This window comes from Medicago truncatula, chromosome 2, assembly GCF_003473485.1.
Source record: "Medicago truncatula cultivar Jemalong A17 chromosome 2, MtrunA17r5.0-ANR, whole genome shotgun sequence".
In the NCBI taxonomy this organism is placed as follows: Eukaryota; Viridiplantae; Streptophyta; class Magnoliopsida; order Fabales; family Fabaceae; genus Medicago; species Medicago truncatula.
Genome location: NC_053043.1, coordinates 1,628,172 through 1,653,893, shown reverse-complemented (window position 1 = coordinate 1,653,893; position 25,722 = coordinate 1,628,172). Strand labels below are relative to the sequence as shown.

Sequence of the window (25,722 nt, the reverse complement as noted above, 5' to 3'; positions counted from 1 at the left end):
CAATGTCAAATGAAATGTTTAATAGTCTTTCCATTTATTTCTCTTAATCTTATCATTTTTTTGTGGATTTTTTTTTATAGGGCACCACTCTCTTGATTCGCCCAAGGCATCTAAATTTAAAGGGTCGACGTTGATTGGTGAGATAGTGATAGTTTAATGACTATATTGAATATTTACTTTTTAAATTGGATTTCATATCCTACTACGTTTAACTTTGTTGATAAAAACATTGCATTACATATATATAGATCACGGCTCGAACCTCTTACACCTTGTTTATTCACCATAAGTAAAATTTTTAAGGTGGTCTTGCACTTGAACAAAAAAACAATTATATATATTTATCCGGACACTTGAAACTTTATAATTGGATGTATGAGTGGTGAACGATGTTTATCACATCATTTACAAATTTTTTTTTTTAAAAAAAAAAAAAACATATTTACTAGCTTGAGAGTTGTGACCTCGCACTAGGCAATGTGGATGCTTGCTAAAAATTTAGTGTTTGGTATGTTATTTATTAGGAGAGAGGTCTTTGAGACCTTTGCTCTAGAAGTTTTCAAATCTGAGATCAAAGAGAAGCTTGCTGCTCAAAGGAAAAAGCAATAGGCTCTCGAAGTTCAACTTGGAAGTGTAATTATCAGGCAGGAATATATAGAAGCTCGGATAGCAAGTGTGATCATCAAGCAAGAGTCCATGGAAGCTAAACAAGATGAAAGGACCTCAAACATTAAGGCTATACTCCATTTTCTAAAGAATAAACCTTATGAGCTTCTTTTATACTTTGCTATCATTAAAACTTCATTGCTGATTGTCGTATTATCCCACAAAAACTACACAACAATTTCGAGAATAACATAAATTGCCAACAGTGACCATGATATCATGAATCACACCCAAATGAAAAATGAGAAATAAAATTTTAAAATGAATGAAAAGTGAAGAGTGAATGAAATTATTGAAGTATGCAAGACTTTTTATAGCTATAAAACGTTCCTAGACTATACCTACAGTCAAAGGAAACATGTATCTTGCATAAAATTCAATTAATCCACCGCAAACTGTCTAAACCTTGCTTATAACATCACAATCCACATTATGATATGGTTGGACAACAATATAACCAAAAATAATACACGTCTGATAATACATAATCAAAAATTAGTACAAAAATAACAACAATATATAAGCCGGAGTATCTTAAATCTCCCTTCCACATGGTACACACACTCGGGGGAGGACATACATGTGTGATGGCCCACAAGGATATGAATCTAGCTCGGGTGCCTCCTCCTCCTTCTCAACGTATGGAAATTCATCATCTTGAGCATCCTCAGCCTCGTCATGCTCCAAATACTCTTGATGTTTGTGGTCCCTCCTCCTAAACTTAGGGTTTTGACTCAGGCCCGTGGCCCCTGAGATGATCCAGATCCAACCCTCCGCATATGCTTGCTATAACCGCTCTCGTCTGGTTGATGCAGTCATTGTAGTATTGCCGCCTCTAACACGTCTGAACGTTGGTCCATATATAAAATAATCAAAATCACATATACAAATCAACAAAAATACACAAAAGTTTTAAAAAAATGTTTTAGGCACATCCTAAACTGGTTCGAATTATATAATTCGAAATGATGAATAAATTGTTTTGCATTATATAATTTGAATTAGTTCAAGACCCACATAAGAAAAAATTAAATTAAGGAACAAATGACTGAAGAAATGTGACCTTACCTTATGTTCGGTGGTCGAAAAGGCTTAAAATGTGATGAATATGACCAAAAATACTTCAAGAACCACACAATGTGTGGTGGTTTGGGATAAATTCGGGGAAAAATTTGTAATTGTTGAAATGATTGAGGGTGTCTAGTTCTGCTGATATATATAATTTGGATTATATAATTTGAATATGTGAAAAACTGAAATGTGAAGGATGTGTGAGATGTTAGTGTGAAAATAAATTCTCTAAAGATTTTGGTTTTGTATTTTTCAAAGTAAATCGTTTGATTTTATTTATTTCTTATATTTGTCAAACTAAAAGATAGGTTTAACTGTAATTTTGATCTCATTTTCACTATCTTGTGGAATTAGATTTTCTATTTTAAAATTTGATAGTTTTAATTGCTTCATCAAATATTTGGTCTAAAATATGATGATATAACATTTTTTAAAGAAGCTTTTAAGGAAATTTATTATTTTATCGAAGTTGATATTTCTACATCATCAGATCATGTACCCCATCATTAGAGAGAGAGGGAGCATGTACCAGATCAAGTAATCCAAATTTATAGTAAAAAATAATACCCTAAAAAATAAAACTAGGGATACAAATCTGAGAAAACTCAAACAGGGGATAAAGAAATAAAAAAAAAAAAAAAAAAACTCACATCCGCAATTAGAGAGAGAGAGCAGAGACTTTGCAAACAGAAGCAAGAGCTGAAGCTTCTGAAACATTCCAAACAACTCCATTACTACTTTTGAAAGCCTCGCAGAGACAAGACGGAGCACTTAGCAAGTGCAGATGACAATAATGCTGAGAATGAGTGAAAACTTTGATGCCATGAAGATGATAGGGTTTAACTCCTCTCTGATGTGGTTTTTTGCTTCAAAACAAAATAGAGGTGCTCTGCTTTTATTGTATGGTTAAAATAGAAAAAAATATGGGGGTACAAAAGAATATTATTGTGAATGATTTACTTACCCAAAATAAAATCATACATCCGAAAAAATATGACTGTAAAATAGGTTACGTGCTTCAGAAGAAACTGCAAAGAAAAATAGGTGAAACGGTAATTGACGGCTAGACCAAGGAATGGACATAATCTAGTAAAATTCTATTTGTGGATGTTCTAACATGAAAGGATTCACTTGACAACGTTGGATGGAAGAAACATTTGCAATCCAACAAGAAAGGACGATTAATTGAACTTTGTAAAGTGTTAGTTTAGTCTCTCTAATTTTTGTGCTGTTATTTCTCCGTTTTTGCTTTTCCTCTATTTGTACAGTATTTTACATTTAGTTTCACCATTTTAACACTTTAATAAATCGCAAGGGTGCCAATTTATGAGCATAAAAAAAAAAATATAATTTGAATTAGTTTTATTTATTCAGAATCAAATCATATCGGTTCTTGGACTTGGTGAGTTAGTTTTAAGTTCAGATTTTCTAAATTAATTTTATAAATGAGTAAAAAAAAAAAGAATAATTAACAATGAAATGGACAAACAACCTACTTCACTATTTTCTCACCGTATAAAATATGTTTGCAACAATTCTTATTTAGACTTTACTTATATAATTAATGTTACCTAAATTTTTAAATATTGTAGAACTTGTAGTATTAACTTCCAACCAAACTCCAAATTATTAACGTCTCACTTCCTTATGAACCATGTGTCAACAGTCAAAAACACATACAAAATACATAGGAAAGTATTGTTGGAATCTCCGACATTATCAAGATATAACTAGGCAAATCAATCTTTGAACTTGGTGGAATGATATTTGTTCTTTGTGGTCAAATGGCGAATCAGAATATGATTGAGTCAAAGACTTGTTCCGTAGAAAATTTAGAAACTGTGTAAACACGTCATTTTGGGGATACATGATAAAACTTTGTCATTATTAAAGGTGGCAGATACAATCAAAAGTATTTCTTGGCGGTGGCTTTTGAAAAAAAAAACTCGGGAGCTACATGTGTATTCTATGAGTGGTTTGTGAACCGATTGATTGTGTGCTTAGCTTAGATAGGCGGATGTCAATATTATTTTTTTATCGTTAGTGGAAGTAGTACTCTTTTCATTTTCCGTATCAATGAAATCTTTGCCATTAAAAAAGAAGAAGCTTTGTATCCATTTTTGGGACTACTATATGACAATAGACCCACAACAAGAGCCAAACATGAATATTCATTTACATAGAAGTGCTGAGTCCTGAAAATTGCACAAAAAGTTGAATAACAAATTTTGGTCTGGTGGTATTTTAAGTGCCATTCCTCCTTTGCATGTGTTGTCAAATCCTCTTGAAAACTATAGTTAAATTCTTTTATTTAAGTTATCCTATACTCAGGAGGTTATTCTTCAACTCAGGGATGTAGTAAGCTCCAGTTGCAACTTGAATTAAACCATTCATCTTGAGAGTTATCGCCCAACCTTATTTTTTTTGACACAGTGATTCATGGATCACAGGCATGAATACTTCGCTCCAGAATTAGTGAAATAAAAAACCTAAATACATTAGACACAACATAGACGAAAAGTAAATGATTTCAATGGAATTTCAGCCAAGTAAATTTTTCATGAAGACAGGAATATATTATAGTAAAGGCAATTCAATGCCACTGTACAATACTCAGTGTCCATATAGTTGTACATTCGTGTTGAAGTGGAATTGTTCACAGATGTGTATACATAATGCTGTGTTGATTTTTTTTAACATATTTGTTCTTTTTGTTATCAGCCTATTTCGATGATGATGGCAGACACACAACCGCAATAAACATCGGCACGATTTCTGATGATGAGCTAGACAAGACCAAACAACTAGAAGGGATCAAGCAAACAAATTGAACTGTGTACTCCAAATTAAAACCTTTCGAGGACCTGCTAACGCCATCAGATGGTGGTTTCCAAGTAAATTGTTGTTCCATTGGGCAGTAAAATTGGTTTTCAAACCATGTAAGTCATGCTAACTTGCATCAGATGTGAATGAGGCACGCTTAAAGTTGTGATCCCCCTCCTGCAATTCTTTCTCAAGAAAGCATAGAAATAGTTTATTACTAGCTTTTTGATAAACCAAGAGTCCTTCCTTGCTCTTATATCTCCGTGACCAAGAAGATAAACAACTCCAGATTCTTTAGCCTTGTGAATAAAAGACAACTCCCTCTCCAGGCTCTGTTCAGCATCAAACAACAGGGAATCGGAGGTTGTGGAACTTAAAACCTCTGATGTGCTTGCTTCTAAAACAGAGGCGCTTGTATCCTGAAAGTCAGCAAGAAGAGGAACCCCAAGTGAGTAAACACTCCCATTGGGGGCAATTAGAACTCTAGAACTTGAGTACTCATTCTCTGAATCAATATCGTCATCCCCATCACTCTCTAGTGATCTCTCTTGAGCCTCACGGCGTATAAACTTCTCTAGACTTTCAATCAGCAGCTGCTCAAAAGTCTGGTGATTTTCTTTTCGAACATCTTTGTAACCATATCTGTTGACATAAAAGCACAGATAGAAATACTTTTTATTAAATGATAACAGCTTATATTATTAATTGTTTCAATAAACGATCCGCTTAAAGTGATATTCACATGAAGCTATTGCACAAGTTATGTCTAAATGAAATATTTAGGAGCTCCATTTCTGGTAGAAGACATGACAAAAATGAAAGCGGCAGACGCAAAGCAAATAGTTAGAAAATTACTTTGGTAGTGAAGTGTTAGAGCAGCATAACTGGGTTGGTGGTTAACTTAAATAGTAGAAGAATATTTGGTTCTGAAATCTGAATTGATAGAATAGAAAAACTGACTATTAACACTCTTGAAAAAGGGTAAACCCTTTGTGGAATAAAAACCCTTTGGAAAGAGAGAATTCTCTCCCTTTTCTAGAGACATTTCCAATCAACCCTTACAAATTTGTTCTCTTTCACTACATTCCTCAGTTAATTTGCTTGTGAGTTTGTAAAATTTTGATAATCTATTTAACTTTTCCAAGGTTAAGCAACTTTGCTGGGGTGTAAAAATTAACATCCCCTCTTATTAATACACAGGCAAAAATGTAAATAATAAAAGGATCTGGTTACCTGGCAATACAACGAAATATATGATAACTTTTGAGGCAGACTCGCCGGAAAAGGAACCTTTCACTTTGAGGCACCACAGGAACCGGAACATACTTGATGCTCACAAATATGATCATGGAGTGAATTGCAGGAAGTGTAGTCAGAAAATGTCCAAGAATTGCTGGTATTCCTTTGACCAATTCATTATAAAGCAAACCAATTCCAGGAGCACGTATTGTCCCAAGATTAGACCCTAATTCCCGCATCAAATCCATAGACAATTTTTGCTTGACTTCAGTTTCATACTTGAGATTACTTCCATAATTCCACACATACATTATAAGAAACATTATTACAGCAAAGACCAATATTATCCAACTTCCATCTGTCACACTCCACAGAACAGATGAAAAGAAAGTTAACTCCAATCCCAAGAAGAATACTGCAAAACACAACACTATGATGATGTGTACTTGCCATATAAGAAGCATAACAAGGGTTACTAAGACAGTGGTCGTCGTCATCACCCCCAGCTCAGCAATTCCTGAAAGTGGAAAAAGGAAAAGGTGTGATATGAGTTCATTAATAATTAATAACATAGTAATAATGAACTGAATTCAGTGCCCAAAAGTCAAAGAAAGCTAAACTCTCCAGCCATGATCCCTCTATCTAGATTGCAGATGCAAATTATTGTCGATCAGGATGTATTCATTTCAAAAATTCAAAGTTCAAGATGTTCAACATAAAAGTCTTGCTGATGGAAAAACATATACATAGATTGACAATTTGGCCTTGTTCCGAGCTTACAGCCAGTTTTTTTGAAAGAAAAAAAACAGGGCAACAATAGGGTTTAGGGTCTCATGCATGGAGTTCTCTAAGCAAACCAGGTCTTCTTTTACAAGGCTCTGGTTGTATTATTGATTCTCCACTCAAAATAAATATGAGCGGGAGGTCAATGCTCTTCCACATAATTACAGTAAGACATGCTTTTGATGCAAAGCATTCTGGTCTGAATGTTGATATCAACAAAAATGTGATATTAACATTATCACCAAATTTCAATTTCACAAAGCAATGAAATATTGCTGATAAATTTTACAGATTATCTGCAGACATAAAAAAACATTAAAACAATCATTACCATAGGCATTTCCAATCTCATCTATGCTGGATATAGAGCAGACAAGCACCAGCGAAGCAGCCAGGAGAAACCAGTTTAGGACAGGGATATAGATCTGGCCCATAAATTTTCGGGAGGTGTGAATGATTTTAAGACGAGGGAAACAACCAAGTGCAGTTGATTGTTTTATACATGAAAATGTTGCTGTTGTCATAGCCCGACTTGCAATCAGTGCCGCAATGTTAGCAATGAGGAAGGTTGGCCAAAATGCGCCACCTGCAAACAGAGAATAGTATTACTTGAAAATCCTGCAATTTGCTGAAACAGCCAACTGTAAAGAAAGATAATTGCAACGACAACCCAGGGTTAAAATGATTTGTCAATACTTACTCGGAACAGAAGAATAAAAGGCCCGACCAGCATCAGCATGGTTTTCCATAAGGTATGCAGCTTGACCCAAATAACCCAATAGCAGGCACGGCAAAACAAGAAAGACAAAGGTAAGCTGCAAATTAGCACCATTGAGGGTCACATATTAGTACAAAAGAAGTTACGAAAGAAGCATGATACTCTACTAAATACGACTTTACCTGCACTGATCGTACAGAAAAATAGCAAAGATCTGCAAACATGGCTTCAGAACCTGCAACATAGTTCAGTAAGAATTTTAATATAGTTGTACTGGTTGTGTACTGCAATGGTAACATTTATATTGCATATTTACCACAAAAAAGAAGTTATTGTGGGCAGATAAAAATATATGCTATTATTACAATCACAGTTTCAAGATCCTGCATATTTTGTTTACCGGTTGCACACAGAAGACAACCCCCGAGAGAATACCATGCTTTAGTTGAGTTCCTCTTGAAGAAATAGTAGATATGAATGGGATTGAATGCCCTCAAGACACTTCTGTCATATTTGAGAAGATTGTATATCCCGATACCGGCAAGAGAACAAAACCATATGAACAAAGCAGGTCCTACTGCAAGTCCCACTTTACTTGTTCCATACTTTTGTACACTGAACAAAACAATCAGGCAGGCAACTGAAATCATCACCACTTCATCTGCATAGTTAAACATTGAGAGAAGATTAAAGCAACTATAGAGATGACCAAATCATAAGCTTATAAATCAGCTCAACTTATTAATATGTCCACCTGTCTAACCCCCTCATAAACAAAACTAAAACATGAAAGGCTTTCCATTCTCTCAAACCAAGTCAATAGACTTCAGTAGCAAATATTTGTTTAAATAGTTAGAAATTGTGTATATAGGACAGTTCTGCTTGTGCGCTATCATGTAAATATAGTAAATACTGTAGAACTGGAGTTTAGGTTCGATGATTGGCATCATATGCGAGTCTAATGACCTCTACCAAGTCGGTACGCATCCTCATAGTTGCAGTAACACAAATTTCCCCTTCTAATAAATGCTCAATTGTGTAACCCCAGTCTTGCAAAGTGACATAAATTGGTGCCAAACTTGCCCAATTTATCCACTGTCTTGTGAGTTGTGTCAACATAGGAAACATGCTTGTAGTTCATTTTTCCTAATCGAGCTAAACCTACTTAGTCTTTTCTAACACCTAGCGTCCTTGAATTCTTTATTCATTCCTAAGACTGCATGTGGAGTTTTTTCCTTCCCCGGGTAATGCCAGGATATTGCAGAAGAAACATGCGCACTTAAAAAGTATGGGATTTCAGACCATGTTCCTCTTCCTCCACGGAAGTTGATTGTTGGATGTCAGCGGATCTTTACATCTAAAATTGGTCTTGATGGTAACAATGTCAAACGCATCCATAACTATTACAGGCAGCGTTGCCCAACAGTGAGTGAGACATAAAGCAAATTCTGAGAGGCATCTGAAAGGAGACAGCTTAAAATTGGGCCTTTTCTGTAATAAAAGGCATTTATTTTTTTTCTACAAAAAACTAGAGAATGATACTAAGCAAAAAAAGTGTTCAGGCCTAAAGCCCTAACTTCACTGCCTTTTGACAAGCACAGGTTACAGACAAAAGAATTGATTTATTGGTTAATGTAATACCTTGCTTGATTGAATCTATCCCGACTTTTAAACCACCAACAGATGACAATACTGCAGCAAGACATGGATAGAAAGTGAGAATTATTATACAAAAAAAAAAAAACACTAAACAGTAGCCAAATGGTGATGAAAAGACCAGTTGTCCACGAACACATGTAACAAGATATCATTACAGGTATGTTATGAGTATCATTCCAAACACATGACCAAGGCAAGTCCGAAGAAATTTCAAAAATACACAAAGTAATAGCAGTTAATAACCTGACATTGCTGGTGTTACAACACCGTTAGCGATCACCATAGAAGTACCAGCAAGCACAAATATTAGTAGCGCCTTCTTCAGAGTCAGAGAAGACTCCAGTCTTTCCTTGATTTTTAATGACCTTTCAAGCTCAGGGGATGGCACCTTTAGCCTAAAGCTTGATATACGGGCATCTGATGGTAACTGATTGGGGAGAAGACTCACCTTAGCATGACGACAAATCAAGGAGTACAAGGCAAAAGTACCACCTGCACTGGTCCAAAATCATCTAGAAATTGAGGACGTAACTGTCGGAACACTAAGACGGTGTAAAACTTTTTATACAATGTATCCAATTAAATCACACGATAGTGCCACTTTCTTAAGTTGGTTCCTAAAATGTCTCCACAAATATCTTCATGTGGGCACTATGGTGTGATTTGATTGGATGCATGTGTAAAAATGTTTTACGGTGCATACAAATTAAATCCATTTTAGAATATTTAACTTAATATACCTTCCCCATTATCATTGGCCCACAAAACAATCAGGATATACTTAACCAAAGGAATCAAGATTAAAGTATACAACACAAGTGATAATGCTCCAAGAATGTCTTCATTATCATTTATAGGAGCCTTTCTAAACATAACACTGAATGTATATAATGGACTGGTTCCAACATCACCGAAGACAACACCAAGAGTCTGAAAAGCCAATACAATTTTCCTTCCTACGCCGATATCCTGCAATAAATTATTATGAAGACAACAATCATAAAACAGTTATATACAGATTTTTTATGTTTCACTACAGTTTATAATTTCATGTTCTTACAATGAGCAGCACCAGATTTTAAAGGGTGAGCACAAGCCTTATATAATGCACCAGTGAATTGTGGAGTAGGTTTCATACAATCCATAAACTAAATAAAGTTATCAACATCCAAAATAATAGAAGTTGAACAACAACAAAAATAAGCATCTATAGACACTATACATTATAAAGTAGCTTGTGTTGTAAAATCATTAGATAAGTTATAAAATTTGTGAGAGATAACGTGTACTGTAGTGAATCTGAATTCATTATTCGGTACATTGGAAGATACTTGGTACTTGTTTAATCTTCACCGATCATAGTAAATTATCTCTCTTTTTAGCCTGTAGGTTAAACCATGTTAAATTTCATACTTATTTTTCTCTTTATTTCCATTTATGAATTATGACCAACTCATAATATTCAATTAACAATTTATAAGGCTTCGCAAAAACACACATACATGGAAAGAAAGATTGAACATGAATTAGTAACACTAAATTTAAGATTGACTTACGTATTTTTCCATTCTGAAATTTCAACTTATACATGATTATAAATAAAATTGAAAACAAAATATTCTCAAGCAACTACAACTACTAAACTAAACTCCAATCTATTTGTCAACAAGTCATAGCTCCACTGGCAAATACCAAAATTGTTAGGTTGGACGCCGTGACTCGGGTTCCAACCAGGGATCCTCCACTTGTGTGTGAGTTTTCAAGTGGTTATTGTCATTCCACCTATGTACCAAAAAAAAAAAAATAAATAAACTCCACTCTATTTCTTTTTTTGGTCACGCACGTAAACTCGCACGCAACTGTGAGGTCCTGGGTTCAAATTTCAAACCTCAGTGAAAGTGTCCAACCTAACAATATCGCCAATTGTCAGTTGAGTTGGGGCCTGTTTGGATAAACAGCTTATTTGCAGCTTATAGCAGAAGTGCTTATCATGATAAGATCTTATGTTTGAGCTTACATAGGCTGTTTTTATAAATTTAAAAAAACAAAGATAAAATAAAGTTAGATTTTTTTTATATGCTATAAGCCGATTTTAAAAGCTAGTATATTGTAGAACTTAGGAAAATAAGCCGAAAAAAACTTGTGAAATATTGGAGAACTTATGAAAATAAGCTGAAAAAGGCTAGTGAAAATTGTGTTTTCATAAGTTCTCCCTAACAGTATAACAAAACTTATGCTAGTAGATAAACTCAAATAAGTAAATCCAAATAGCGCCCAAGTACAACTTCACTCGATTTCAGTTAGCATATCTAAAAACAAAATACCTCATAAATAAGCATTGCAACAAATCTTCAACATTCAACTCTAAAATAAGTAACAGAATCTAAAAACAAAATTCCAATAAGCAGAGAAAAAGAAAGAACCTCATAGTCATTTCTGTGAGCACCAGGAACATCAAGAGCTTCAACATCAAAGGAATCGATTCGAGGACCAGTACGAATGAGTTTTTGTTCAGCGTTATCTTCATCTTCTTCTTCTTCTGAATCATGTACATTAACACGTCCTCTGAATCTCAAATCGGTGTCGTATTCTTCAATATCAGATGCGTCTTCATCTTCATCGTCTTCATGAAAAACCCAACGTGATTCAGTTGAGTCCATTGAGAATCCACCGTTGATTTCATCACCACTCTCTTCTGCCATAGATTTCAACAACAGTTAGTTACTCTCTGGGGTGTGTGTGTCTGATCATGTGTGAGAGTGAGAGACATACACCAATGGAAAATTACTTGAATTAAATTATCTCATATAAAATCAAGTCTCATATTATTACATTTTATTTATGAAATTTATTACATTTTTTTTTTGTACATGATATTATTATTATTATTTGATCATGATCATAACAAAGGAAATTTATTTTCTTTTTTATAAAATAAAAAGTTTTGATGATATGTTGAACTTACGACCTCAATTAAATCAATTTTTATTGAAAAAGATAATCTATTTTGCTAAATTATATACAAATAATTCTTTATAGGCACGTCCAATTACACATCCTCTCAAAAATTCAATTAAATCTAGATTTATATAAATATTTTATTTCATATATCAATATGATAAAGTAGAATCATGAAAAATGATTGAACCTTGGATCAAATGATTAAAAAACTCAAATAACTGTCGTTTGTGTCACTATAGTGGTATAATGTCTTTATTCTACACCTTTTTTTTTTTACGTGTTGTTGGTATATGACTCAAAATTGAGTCTTCATAAAAGTGAAGAATCGTGACACGTTTTGGCAACCGTGTCACGATTTCTGATGCCGAATGAATGTTTGATTCTGAAGGCAAAACGTGACACGATTTTGGAAAACGTGACACGATTTTGACAGATCTAAAACACGTTTTAAGCACTCCATGACCTATTTGTTGTGTAAGCTTGGTGAATCTCATGGAAACCAAAGGAGGGAACTTTTAGGGTTTTAGATACTAAAGGTTGAGGGTCTTTGAGTGAGGTTCAAAGCTTCAAGATGTGAATCTTGGGGAACCAAAAGAGGGGGCTCTTGTGAAAAGGGTTGGTGTCTTTTGGGGAAGATTCATGGGGTTGGGAAACACATGAGTGGAGAGTCTTTTGTGAGCAACTTGGGTGAGTCTTGTGAAACCAAAAGAGAAGATCCTTAGTGAAATCAAAGGCTAAGGGTTGGTTCTCTTTTGGGGGTTAGATTCTAGAGTTGGGAAACAATTGTAAACACCTTGAGAGAGTGAAAATCATGAGTGTCTTGTTCATTGGTGAGATTGGAAAAATGGGTAGAAATTAGGATTGTTCTTTGTGAGCTTGTTGAAGCTAATATCTTGTAACCCATTTGTATCTCTTTGTAAGAACTCATTGATAGTGGATTGGAGAAATCAATCTCTCCTCCAGAGTAGGTCAAGTTGGACCGAACTGAGTGAATATTTCTTAGTGTTGTTATCTTTTCCTTGCTCTCTTTATCTTGTTTATTCCTTTTGGATTGTGGTTTTGCTATACACTTGATTACAGACTAAGTCTATATATTGTTGTTATTGCTTGTGGTTTATTTATATTTGGTTGTTGGTTGTCATTGATACTTACTCCACACATCATATAGTTTGTATTGATGTGAAATTTGAATCCCGGATTCACAACACGTGTGTTGATTCCTTTTCAATACGTTTATGTTATTTGAGCATCAAAAATACCTATATCATGTAATGTGATAGCGTATAATTTTATCTATATCTCGTTTACTTTTTCTATTTTACAATGGACATGCGTTTTAAATACTTGCACAACAATCCCTTAAAAAAAAAAAAAAAAACTTGCACAACAATGAAAAGTATCTTATTTTTCATGAAAATTTCAATGTCAAAACATCATTCCTTTTGTATTCTACTCCTGTTATCCTGAAAATGAGTTTTATGAATTGTGTGGATCAATAAACAGTCCTATAATGCTCGAGCAGCTACCATAAAATGGGACTTCGAGAAAAAAATGAACAAATAAACTAAGCTGCAAAAGCAAAACAAAGTATTAGTCTTATAACATTACCTCCTCCTCTATTGACATGAGCCGATAAAAAGTGGTGTTATTATTTTCCTGTTTCTTCACTTCATTATTACTTGTTTAAATAATTTCTTGTTTAGTAAAATAATCTTTGTATATATCGGTTAGATTAGGATTGTACTTCTATAATATAAAAGGTAATATAAAAAGCTGCGTTAAGTTTAAAGTATACAAAAGTAAAAATATTACAATATACTACTATTTGTGCAGTCTATACCACTAATATAGCTTTATTAACTTGTTAATACGACACAATACTATATGTTTGTTTTCATAGTATTCAAAATTATATATATAATAAATAAAATGTGTATGTGATTCAACCCTCAAGCCTGAACACACTAAATTATACGTACGTGATTCAATTCACAATCCTAACTGCACAAAAGGAGTGCAAATTTCAGAATTTGTCGCATAATTTGTGGATTGAGAACCATAACTATGTCAATAAGAGAATAAACGATGTACTGATGCATAATATTTTTACAGCACATATATAAAAATATAAAATATTTTCATTAATAAAGTGTGACTAGTACTATTGTAAAAAAAAAAAGTGACTACCTTGAGAAAAAAAAGCCACTAGTACTCACAGCAAGCAACACATTAGGAACGTCCTAAATTTGGCGCCAAAGTAAACAGCTATCCAATTGCACAAGCAGAAATAAATTTGAAATTTGGAGCGTAAACTGACGACTGCTGTGTTTGTTTCTGCTGTAACGGCTTGCTCAGCACGATCACAAGTTTTCTTCGCAATATCAACACAGAAACATGCTATTGGAACTTGCAGGTCGAAAGAGTATGTGTGTTAAGGCAGAAGAAAAACTTGCAGCACCTAAACAAGTAGAAAGTGTGGGGAAAAAAAAAAGAATAATGTTTCTGTCTGTACATATGCCACTGGAAGACAATGATTGTGGATATGTTAATGAACTGTCTATACTCCCGAGACATGCCCATCAACTCAAATTGGATGCAACCTCATTAACTTCATCATAGGTGCCAGTCTCTTCATTAAAGGAGTACCTGTGTTTAATCAAAAATAAACAATCCCAGTGAGCTACAAAGACAATTATCAGTAAGACCAAGAATGAACCGATCACTAAATGCAGAAAATAAACTATACAGATACTACTCAAGAGCGATTGAATGAGATGACATTGGTTTCTTACAGTTTAACCAGAGTTCTCAAGTTTGAATACAGGAACTACAACGTTAAAACTCTAGAGGGAGAGCTTTGCCCCTCATGTGATTCTTACAGGGCTTGAGGGTTGGGTTGCAATACCTAATCTTTTATATAAAGAAAAATTATCCAGCTATTTTAACAAGGTCCATCCAACATGGAATCCCAAAAATTCAAGAGACTAAGTTATCCATAAACAAGAGTAAATTCAACCGCTACCTCTTTTCTAGGATTCTCTTGTTCATATAAAAATAACATTGTCTATCAATCAGCAACAAACATACAACTAGTAGGACATTTTTCCATTAGGTAGGGTTGGCAAAAGGTGTCATGACACAGAAGGTGTCTCGTTTTCAATGGTTTGAGCTATAACTTTACCTAATCTTCTTCTCCCTCTAACTACTGGCATATTCTTATCTTAGACTAGCACAAGCACAATCATACATCGGTCTTTTTACTTTCACCCAAGATCAAGCTTCAAGCAAAGTACGAATAATGCATGGTTCTAGGTAGAGTTTTCATATAAGAAATATCTATCTAACCAGAATAGGATTAAGATTTAAACAACAAAGAACTCACATCTAAAGGCATGTTGATGTTTTAAGAAGGCTAATAAAGAAACTACAATTTTTTTGAGAAGGATAAAGAAACTACAATTAAAAACATAAAAATGACACATGACTAAGATGAATCATGATTTCGTAATACCATTTCCCTGATGCTGCAGAGCAATAAAGCCCTGTATTTGGATCATAGTAATAGCCCAAACTGCTGCTGTAATAATACCTGGACCAATAAATAACTGATGTCAGATCAAGTTTTCAACAGATTTTTTTTATAAGAGTTCATAAAGATAAAGAACAGATGAGTACTAAATGAACTTTTACAGCATTAAATCATAGGCGAGTATTGTAGATCACTTTAGATTAATTTTAAAAAAAAAGTATATGGAAAAAAAGTCATACCCAGAAGATTCATCATACACATAGTCACTTTGCAAAGCTCCGCCTGGAAAGAAAAATAGAACCGATTAAAAACATTAAAGATGAAATACAGCAACAAACTTGCCATTTCAGATGCCAAAGTTATAGAGGCAATGTTTTTACCCTCTGTACCAGAATTAGTGGCATCTGATGATGGTTCACTAACTGCATTATTTTCAGCTGTAGATGGCTTAGTGGCAGCTTGTCCATCATCATCAGCAAACATATCAAAATCATCCGAGTTCCCAGATATGCCTTCTTCTCTTGCCCTGACCAATTTCTCATATCCATCTGAAAGAGAGAGAATGTAAAACACAAAAGCATTAGTAACTGGTGCTCCTACAAAAACATGTAGCATTCCTTGCTCTTCAGTCCTTGTAAATCTATACGTTGATATCATTATTCATGGAAGATGAGACAAGAAAAATATTGAGATTAAATAATGCCTAGGACCAACTTCCCCGAAGTTTAAAGCTTAATGTGATGGTCCAAAAAATAGTTTTCTTATTATAACACCATGATGATACGGCAACGTCTTTCATTTCACATCTCGACCATAATACCAACACAAGTGGAATAGAATCATGTCATTAAAAGACCTGGCTAAGTTATAAATTAACCAGCATATTCCATCGTGTTAATAAAGTAACTCATATCACAATGTTTTGTGAGTCACAAAACATAAAAGTAAAGGTGTGAATACAGCAATTAAACATAATAAAAATAAAGCAAAGGCATGATGTAATACACTGACCTGCTTCACGCTCAAAAACCTCTTTATGTTCATGATAAACATCTGCAATAAACACAAACAGACAAACAGAAAGAAGTCAATATTAAGCATCATGTGGTAAAAACAAATCTAGAAGCACAGCAAGCTGGACAACACAAAGACAAAGGTACCATCAGGCTGTCATAATAAATACATGTCTTAGCCATGGACAATAGCTACAAAGCCCAATGAGAATGACTTAACTGAATTCACCATTCTCCATAAGTTTCATAGCATCCTCAGTTAGCTGGTCAAATACAATCTTAGTCTCACCAGACATTTTTGTCTTTCTATCACCGCTGCCTTTTAACCTTCTCAAGCCTTGTAAGACCTATTGGAAAAGATACCAATCATCACAAACCAACAAATGACCTTCAACATCCCTTAACAAAATAAGTATGTACGTAAATTCTACCGTCAATTAAAGTGATTTCCAATGGCAAGACTTTAAGAGAACACATTTAAATATTATATAAAATTAACAATGGTAGTTAGTTCCAAGCTAATATAACTTCCTACAACAATACTTTGCTTCTTTTATTTTTAAGAAAATTTGGAACCCCCTTTTTAAGCCAAATTGGGGATTACCGATTACCTGGTTTTTCTCTGCCAACCACGAGGGAGAGGAAAACAGTTACATGTCAGGTCTAAAGTAACACAGAATAGCCTACTATGGAATTAACAGCAAATTTCACTTTTTAATTTTCGGCGGTTCCTAGTTCCAACTTCAAAATTACCCATTCTTTACACATTAAGAGGATGAACAAACCAATAAATGTTTAAAGGGTATCAATTCCCTCAACAATGTTTACCAAAAGAATAATTTAAAGGTTTGCTTGGTTAGAGAAAATAATTTTTGTTTTCATTTCCTATTGTCACTAATTACAAATTAGCATTATTTTGTTTTCTCAAATCAATCAGACATAAGAATGAATCAAATGATAAAACATAGGACTTACTGTTTCCTCTGGTTCAAGAACATTTGCAATGCGCCTCTTCATGATTGCCACATCTTTAGAAGAAAGCTCTTGGACCTCCTCTTCATCATTTGTTGCCACAGAGCTTAATCCAGCATATCTAGGATCAACCTCAACATTATCAAGCCATGCATCCTGCAAGAATCCTTGACAACTTATTAATTGAATAAAAATTAAATAATCATGAATAAAAAATGAAAATACTAGAAAATAGAAATACCTCACCTTAATCTCATTATCTCTTACATATTCAACAAAGTTTCCGGAAGCATCAAAATAACCTTCTTCCCTTTCTTTATCTAGGTTGAAAGGCTCAATCTGAATCCCGTCTTCAACAAAATTCTCATTTTCCTGCCAACACACATTATTAATCTGCTTGCCTGCCTATCCTTAAAATGAACCCAATGAAATGTTCATTTGAACAAATTGACTATAAAAATACTGCCAATTTACAAAAGAATCATGGTACGAAAATGCATTTGAACTAAACCCAACTGGCTCTAAACTTCACAAGCATATAATTTACGCTACTATAATCCATTACAAACACTCCATACAACAAATACAAATTACTTTACAAAAAAAAAAAAATTTATATCCAAGCATTGCCAATTAATGAAATGTTCCAAGTGCTGAAAACTGAAATATATCAACAAGCTGTATACAATGGAGTAAATTCAAATTCCCAAGTAACAGCAAGTGCAACAACAGCAACAACCAACCAAGCCATGTTATACCACTAAGTAGGATCGGCCACATGGATCAAACAACGTTGCAATGTTCTATTATATATCATATTTTTATACAACTCATTAATCTCTAGATCTTTCTTAATAGTTTCTCTTATAGTAATTTTAGGCCTTACTCTACCTCTAGTGTAGTGATTTGACTACCCTCCATCTCGCACGCCATATAAGCATATTCTTATAACAAAAATCCACTCTAGAACATTCTTAATTCCATTAACAGAAAAATGTTACAAATTGATTATTTACCACTCACAATACCTTCCATTAACAGAAAAATGTTACAAATTGATTATTTACCACTCACAATACCTTTTTTTATTCACTTGTTCAAATAATGCATTCTGCATGAAGTTAATTTAAATCTCATGTTCTGAACATTGGGCCTATTTGACGATGAATTGGTTTTATTTGAGCTTATCCCCTGACATAAGTTTTGTAAGACTATTTGAGAGAACTTATGAAAGTAGCTTATGACAATGTTCATAAGATGTTTTCAGCTGATTTTCGTAAGTTCTCCAAGATAGCTTATGAAAACAACTTATAACTTATACGAAAACAATTTAACTTTATTTCATTCATCTTTTGCAAATAGCTTATACTTAAGTGCTTATCATAATAAGTGTGTGTACTATAAGCTGCAAATAGTTTGTTTGTACCATTATCTATCAACACAAAAACACAAAGAAAAACTTAAAAAACAAAAAACAAACCTTATATGTAACTTCAGCAACCTTGGAGATACCTCCATTTTCGTCACTGATAAGCTCAGCAGTAATTTGATTCCTCCGTTTCACACGCTCTTTCGCAGCAACGGCCGGGTTCGACAAATCATTCACATCCTCCTTAGCAATTACTTTCTCCACTATTACTTCAACTGGTTTCCCTTTCTTCCCCTTCGGAAACCTAACCCTCTTTGCTCTGTATAATAAATTCATGCATAAATTCAAATCAATTATGATAAAATTCAGTTCAACAAACTCATAATATAAATAATGGAATCGAATTAGGGTTTTAGATTGAAAAAGAAGAAGAAGAAGAAGAAGAAGAAGAAGAAGAAGAAGAAGAATTACGGTGGATTTTTGGCGGAATCGTCATTGTCTTCGGGAAGAGGACGTTTACCGCGGCTACGAGATGAACCTTCACCTGACATTGAAGCTTCCTTCCAGAGAGAAGAAGCGGTTCAACACTTTCAGCTTCTACTTTTTTTTTTTGACAAAACTTTCAGCTTCTACTTATTCTCTTGAATTTTCTTCTTTTTGGAAATAAAGGAAAAATGGAATTAGATTATTCAATTCAAATCATGGGTTAATTGCTCATTGTATATTATTTTTTTATTTTTTTTACTAAATAGTACATGTTTTTGGTTCCTTAACTTATTTTTGGATTTCATTTTGATCTCTAACTATAAAGTGTCTCAATTTGGTCCTATAAATCTTATGCCATTTACTATTTTGGTCTTCTCCGTTAATTTTTTTCAAAAATTATTAACCTTTGTCCACATGTCATTTAAGATTTGTGATCAATGGTTAGATTTGAATTGAGACTCGTCGATGAAGATACTTTGAATTTGGAGTTGAATATTGAGAGGTATCTGAGTTGTGAGATGAGAGAAATTCCAGCGGCCGTGATAGTAAATGTCCCACGGTCTCAAATTAGTTTCACTAATGTGGACATAAGGTACAAGATTACAAAGATAACCATCCTCCAACCATTTGTCATACCAAAGAAAAACCTCTCCTCTTCCAATTCTAGTCTTGAAACCGGATTTCAAAACTTCAACTGTCTTGGTAATAGCCTTCCAAACACAAGAAGAACCCTGATAATTTGTCGCCTCTAAAACAGAGATACCACGAAGATATTTAGAAGAAAGAAGGTTGACCCAAAACTTATCAGGATTATGGATCAATTCCCAAACATATTTGTCTATAATAGATATATTTGAAGCACGAGCTGTCCGAATTTCAAGATCCCCTCTAGACTTAGGATTGTCTAATCTGAAATGAACATTAATAATGGTTACATATTTTTTCTTCTGTAAATATTTTAACATTTCGATTTAATTTATAAAAAAAAAAAAAAAAAACTTCTAACTTTTAATCTCTGTTTCTAACTTTGATTTATGTATTTTTTTAAATAAGTCATATGTACATTTTAGATTTTTTAATGAGTTTTTATAAGATCTCAAATGATACATGAGAATTGACTTAAAAATAATATCAAAAGTAATGATAAAAAAAACTTACAAGAAATTAAGAATGGAATAGAACTTTCAAGAGGACTAAAGCAAAAAGATCGAATATCGGTAGTTAGAGAATACATAATAACTACACGTTTTAGATTTAAATTCGGCAATATCTAAGATCTACAACATGATGGTGGATTGTAGCAAAAGCTCATTTCTCTGCTAATGAGGTGGGATAGTGTACATGCAAACAATATTTAGGGAAAGTCTATACAGTACTTCGTGTGTACACTATTGGCCAAAATGATCTGGGTTGTTAAGGAAATGGACTTTAGCCTAGTCTACAACAATTAATTACCCCTAAGTCTTTAGCTAACGAAGTTAGGTTATGGCATGTATCAAATCTTGAGTGCACCAATAGTTGATGGGAGCCACCGGTTGTTTATATGCATCCTGCCTGACTCATAATTGACGCAATTTGTTGCCAAAAAGAGAAATTGATTGGTGTCTGGTCCCTAAAAGAATGGAAGAACTATTCGCTTGACGGTCTGGATATGAATTACCAGTCGGAGGTCCATCCACATATTATAGATCATGTCCATAAAAATTCCAAAAGCATATTTCACGTGGCCTCCTAAACTTAAGAGAATTTTTATGTATACAATAGAGATAACGAGCTTTAAACCTAAGATCTCATGCATACTATCCAAACCCCTCACACTAATAGACCAATCATAAAGACTTTATTTAAGGGGATTTAAATCTTATAATACTCTGAGCAATACATTGTTGGTGGAAAAATTAAAGGGTATGTTTGTTTTAAATTATATTTGTTGATTCCTAAGAGTAAAATAATAGAAATATATATGTCTATGTTGTTACGAGTTTATTAAATTTGATTCCCGGTTATAAAATGTTCCTGAGTACAGAGAAATTTTTCCAAAGAACATGGCGGGAATAAAGTTTCAATGAATATGAGAATAAATTCATATGTAGTTACCAATTATAATCTCTATTTTTATGGTTCCTACGAATAATATAAAGTTAATCAAACCTTTTTTTTTTGACAAAATAAAGTTAACCAAACATATATTTTCTAAATACTTGAAATAAAATTCTCATCTTTATATTCCAAGAAATGTTATTACTAGGAATAAATTTAGTAAAATTGAAACAAACACAAAAAAGATTTTAATTTTTTTAATAACGTGACATTTCAAATGACACTAATATTTCATAATCTTTAATTCGTGCATTGCCTTCAAAAAGGAAAATTTGCCAGTATTATACGCATTAAAATTTTCATTTAATCTCTTGTAGAAAAGATCATTTGATCTCTCATGATTATTTTTCAAAATCTGCAGTATATAATTTTATTGTTTGTTTTCCCTTAATATATTGTTTTGTTTCTATATGTCTTATAACACGAAGTATATCAAATACTCCATATTTTTCAATATGTGATAAATACTAAAAATAGGATTGGTTCAATTGTTAAAAAGACTTTGATCATTTAAATAAGTGAGCATGAGTACAATCTCCAACTCTGGTGTACAGAGGAAATTCGTCTTTAATATAGGAGAATTAACCTTGTATGCGTGATTGCTTTCTATAGTGAAAATTTTCACATCAGTTACATTTTTTGTTTGAAAGGTTAATTCATATCGGTAACATGTAACTTAAAAAAGAAAGAAATGATATGTAAAGATTTTATTGGCTCATGAAAAAAGTAATAAATCAAAAAAGAAATTATATTTGGAAATAGTATGATTGCTAACCGTAACATTTGTTTCAAACCCGGCCCATACATACACACCGACATTTCTCTGCTTATATATAGACACCATAGGCTACAACATTCTCATTTCAGTTCAAAATTGTTCCTCCATCATTTCAATTCTTTAGCGTTTTGGTTTTGATAAGTTATATATAAGTTACTATCTTGTTTCACATAGATATATAAAAGAGAATCACATCATTTTAGCAGATTCTGATTTAGTATGTTTAAGAGATAGCAGATCAGAGTTTGACTTCATATAACCCTCTTTCTGTACATATTGCCTTATATAGTTTATTGTATTTAAGTCCTAGTTTATTGTCATTAATTCTCCTTTGTTGTTTGGGATCAGCTAGGCTTGACTTTAGGGATTTTGATAGGAAAACTCTGTATATATGTAACACTGATTTACAATGAAAGATATGACAGTGAAACACTTTGGTTCCTGTCTTTATATGGCATCAGAGCAATTCTGATCCTAAATTAGAAATGTTTGCTGAAAATGGCGGACAAAAATGATTCCACCATAGAAGGTGGGATCAAAGGAGATCGAAATGCAGAAACAAAAATAGCTGGGAAGAAGACACCTTCTCCGTATGATCTGAGTTCGCACGACAATCCAGGAAGCGTTATCACCCAAGTCCAATTACGTGGTGAAAACTACGATGAATGGGCTAAGGCGATGAAGACCTCATTACGGGCACGACGTAAATGGGGGTTTGTCGAAGGAAACATAAAACAACCTGAAGAAGGATCGACAGAAATGGAGGATTGGTGGACCGTACAATCTATGCTCGTGTCTTGGATCCTGAACACTATAGATCCAACTTTGCGATCGACCATCTCTTATATGGAGAATGCAAAGGAATTGTGGGAAGACATCAAAGAACGATTCTCAATTGTGAATGGACCTAGGATCCAACAATTGAAATCGGATCTGGCACAATGTAAACAAGAAGGAATGGCCATGGTGAATTACTATGGAAAACTCAAGATGCTTTGGGATGAGTTGGCAAATTACCAACAAATCCCAATCTGCACGTGCTCAGGATGCAAATGCGGCATCAAGTCGAAATTAGAGAAGCAAAGAGAAGAAGAAAGAGTGCATCAGTTCTTGATGGGACTAGATGATGTGTTGTATGGAACAGTCCGCTCTAATTTGCTTGCTACTGATCCGCTGCCATCGCTGAACAGAATATATGCTACTTTGATACAAGAGGAGCGTGTGAAATCAATTGCTAGGACCAAGGAAGAACGAGGAGAGGTCGTTGGCCTGGCCGTGCAAACTGCTGGAAGGGCTAGAGGACGTGGTGATATGAAGGAGAAGAATGCGGTATGTTCATACTGCAATCGAACAGGACATGATGCATTAAGCTGTTTTCAGGTAGTTGGATACCCTGATTGGTGGGGAGATAGGCCACGAAATGAAACTAAGATGGGTGCAGGTCGAGGAAAAGGACAACAACAAACCAGAGGTTCTAATCAAGGACGTGGGAGAAGCACAATTATTCGTGCAAATGCTGTCCAAACAAATGAAGGAGGCCCGGTCGTGACAAATGCAGATGCAAGCGGGTTGACAGGTTTAAGTAGTGAGCAGTGGCAGACTTTGGTAGAGCTTCTAAACACTCATAAGGGAAGCAATACGGAAAGAATGACAGGTAAAAATACAATATGGATTGTTGATACAGGCGCTTCTAATCACATGACTGGAAATGTGAGATTTTTGCACAAAATGAAGAGCGTGCAAGGATGCCCGGTGGGTCTGCCAAATGGAGAACAAGCTGCTGCTACTCAAGAAGGAAGTGTAATTCTTGAAGGGGGCCTGCAACTTAACAACGTTCTATATGTGCCCGGATTAAATTGCAACTTGATATCTGTATCCCAATTGATAGATGATATGGATTGTGTTTGTCAGTTCACTAACTCTCTATGTATTATGCAGGACCGCACTTCGAAGACGCTGATTGGAGTGGGTGAACGAAGAGATGGGCTCTACCATTTTAGAGGGATTCGACATGAGAAAGTCTGCAAAGTAGGAGACATGTCTTTGTTGCATCTTTGGCATAAACGCATGGGACATCCTTCCATGAAGATTAGTCAGTTAATTTCAAATGTTGGTAAAAATAAGAGTGTGATTGAAAATAAAGCCTGTGATGTTTGTCAAAGGGCAAAGCAAACTAGGGATAGTTTTCCTTTAAGTGATCACAAAGCTAGTAGTAGTTTTGAACTAGTTCACTGTGATTTGTGGGGGCCTTACAAAACTCCTTCTTCATGTGGAGCGTATTATTTCTTAACAATAGTAGATGATTTTTCTCGAGCTGTTTGGATCTATTTATTGCTTGATAAAAGAGAAGTTTCACAAACTATATTAAGTTTTATTGCTTTGGTAGATAGACAATATGAGAAGCAAATTAAAATAATTCGCAGTGATAATGGAACTGAGTTTACATGTTTAAAAACAGAATTTATCAAGCGTGGGATCATTTTCCAAACATCTTGTGTGGGAACGCCACAACAAAATGGACGGGTCGAAAGAAAGCACAGACATATCCTAAACATTGCCCGAGCACTGAGATTTCAAAGCAATTTGCCTATTTCTTTCTGGGGTGAGTGTGTTTTAACAGCAGGATACCTCATAAATAGGACTCCAACACCTCTGTTAGATGGAAAAACCCCATATGAGATGCTAAATGGGCAGCTACCTTCATATGAACATTTGAAGGTTTTTGGATCTTTATGTTATGCACATAATCAAGGAAGGAAAGGTGATAAGTTTACCAGCCGAAGCAAGAAGTGTGTATTTGTAGGATACCCTCCCGGGAAGAAAGGATGGAAGTTGTTTGATCTAGACAACAAAAATTATTTTGTGTCAAGAGATGTAGCATTCTTTGAGAATGAGTTCCCTTTTGCCTCTATTGATAAAATTTCGAGTGAGCCAACACAAATTATCGAAAATGAGAACTATGAAACTCAAAGTGCAGTGAGTGAACATCAGGAGCTACCTTTGGAAGTGGAAATTTCTGAATTAAGGGGGGGTACTGATGAAGAGAATGTGCAAGAAGTTGGGACATCACAAGTGCTACAACAAGATGATGAACATGAAGAAATTAGTGAAGAAGATCTTGGTCGAGGTAAACGCGTGAAGAATCCCTCTGTAAAGCTGAATGGTTATGTGACATATAATGTACAAAAAAATGGTTATGAGCCCATCTACGAGTTCACTCCCTCTACAGCCGAAATCAGGTGCGCCCTATCCCATAATGCATTATGTGAGTTGTGATAATTTTTCAGTGCAGCACCGCAGGTTTCTTGCTGCTGTAAGTGCAGAGAAAGAGCCGAAAAATTATTCTACGGCCGTTAAAGATCCTAGATGGCGTACAGCTATGCAGCAGGAGATACAAGCGCTTGAAGATAATCACACATGGACTATATGCTCTCTCCCAGCAAATAAAAAGGCCTTGGGGTGTAAATGGGTATACAAGATCAAGCATCGTTCCGATGGGACCGTAGAACGGTTTAAAGCTCGACTCGTGATCCTTGGAAATCATCAAGTGGAGGG

General features: G+C 34.4%; 2 protein-coding genes across 2 annotated transcripts; both read right to left on the bottom strand.

Annotated features, from left to right (window-relative positions):
• Nucleotides 1–4,247: 4,247 nt before the first annotated feature.
• On the bottom strand, nucleotides 4,248–11,762 carry LOC11433864 (potassium transporter 7). The gene is made up of 10 exons (XM_003593148.4): nucleotides 11,383–11,762; nucleotides 9,700–9,928; nucleotides 9,203–9,451; nucleotides 8,942–8,992; nucleotides 7,701–7,961; nucleotides 7,483–7,535; nucleotides 7,283–7,397; nucleotides 6,914–7,168; nucleotides 5,794–6,316; nucleotides 4,248–5,202 (listed from the first exon to the last, which is right to left on the bottom strand). The coding sequence occupies exons 1-10, from the start codon at nucleotides 11,659–11,661 to the stop codon at nucleotides 4,668–4,670; spliced, it is 2,550 nt and encodes an 849-aa protein (XP_003593196.2). The 5' UTR covers nucleotides 11,662–11,762; the 3' UTR covers nucleotides 4,248–4,667.
• Nucleotides 11,763–13,983: 2,221 nt separating this feature from the next.
• On the bottom strand, nucleotides 13,984–19,461 carry LOC11428533 (CD2 antigen cytoplasmic tail-binding protein 2). Its single transcript, XM_003593147.4, has 10 exons — nucleotides 19,275–19,461; nucleotides 18,915–19,122; nucleotides 17,681–17,806; nucleotides 17,438–17,590; nucleotides 16,683–16,809; nucleotides 16,461–16,502; nucleotides 15,830–15,997; nucleotides 15,689–15,731; nucleotides 15,432–15,509; nucleotides 13,984–14,566 (listed from the first exon to the last, which is right to left on the bottom strand). The coding sequence occupies exons 1-10, from the start codon at nucleotides 19,352–19,354 to the stop codon at nucleotides 14,500–14,502; spliced, it is 1,092 nt and encodes a 363-aa protein (XP_003593195.1). The 5' UTR covers nucleotides 19,355–19,461; the 3' UTR covers nucleotides 13,984–14,499.
• Nucleotides 19,462–25,722: the final 6,261 nt, after the last annotated feature.

Bases quoted from the DNA above. Each gene is read 5' to 3' on its own strand.
- LOC11433864 (XM_003593148.4), bottom strand. From the start codon at position 11,661: ATGGCAGAAGAGAGTGGTGATGAAATCAACGGTGGATTCTCAATGGAC. The intron at 9,452-9,699 runs GTATATTAAGTT...GGACCAGTGCAG, and splicing joins GGCCAATGATAATGGGGAAG to GTGGTACTTTTGCCTTGTAC. The intron at 7,536-7,700 runs GTAAACAAAATA...ACTATGTTGCAG, and splicing joins TTGTCTTCTGTGTGCAACCG to GTTCTGAAGCCATGTTTGCA.
- LOC11428533 (XM_003593147.4), bottom strand. From the start codon at position 19,354: ATGTCAGGTGAAGGTTCATCTCGTAGCCGCGGTAAACGTCCTCTTCCC. The intron at 17,807-18,914 runs GTTTGTTTTTTG...GTGTGTTGGCAG, and splicing joins TTGCTGAAGTTACATATAAG to GAAAATGAGAATTTTGTTGA. The intron at 15,998-16,460 runs GTCAGTGTATTA...TCTCTCTTTCAG, and splicing joins GGTTTTTGAGCGTGAAGCAG to ATGGATATGAGAAATTGGTC.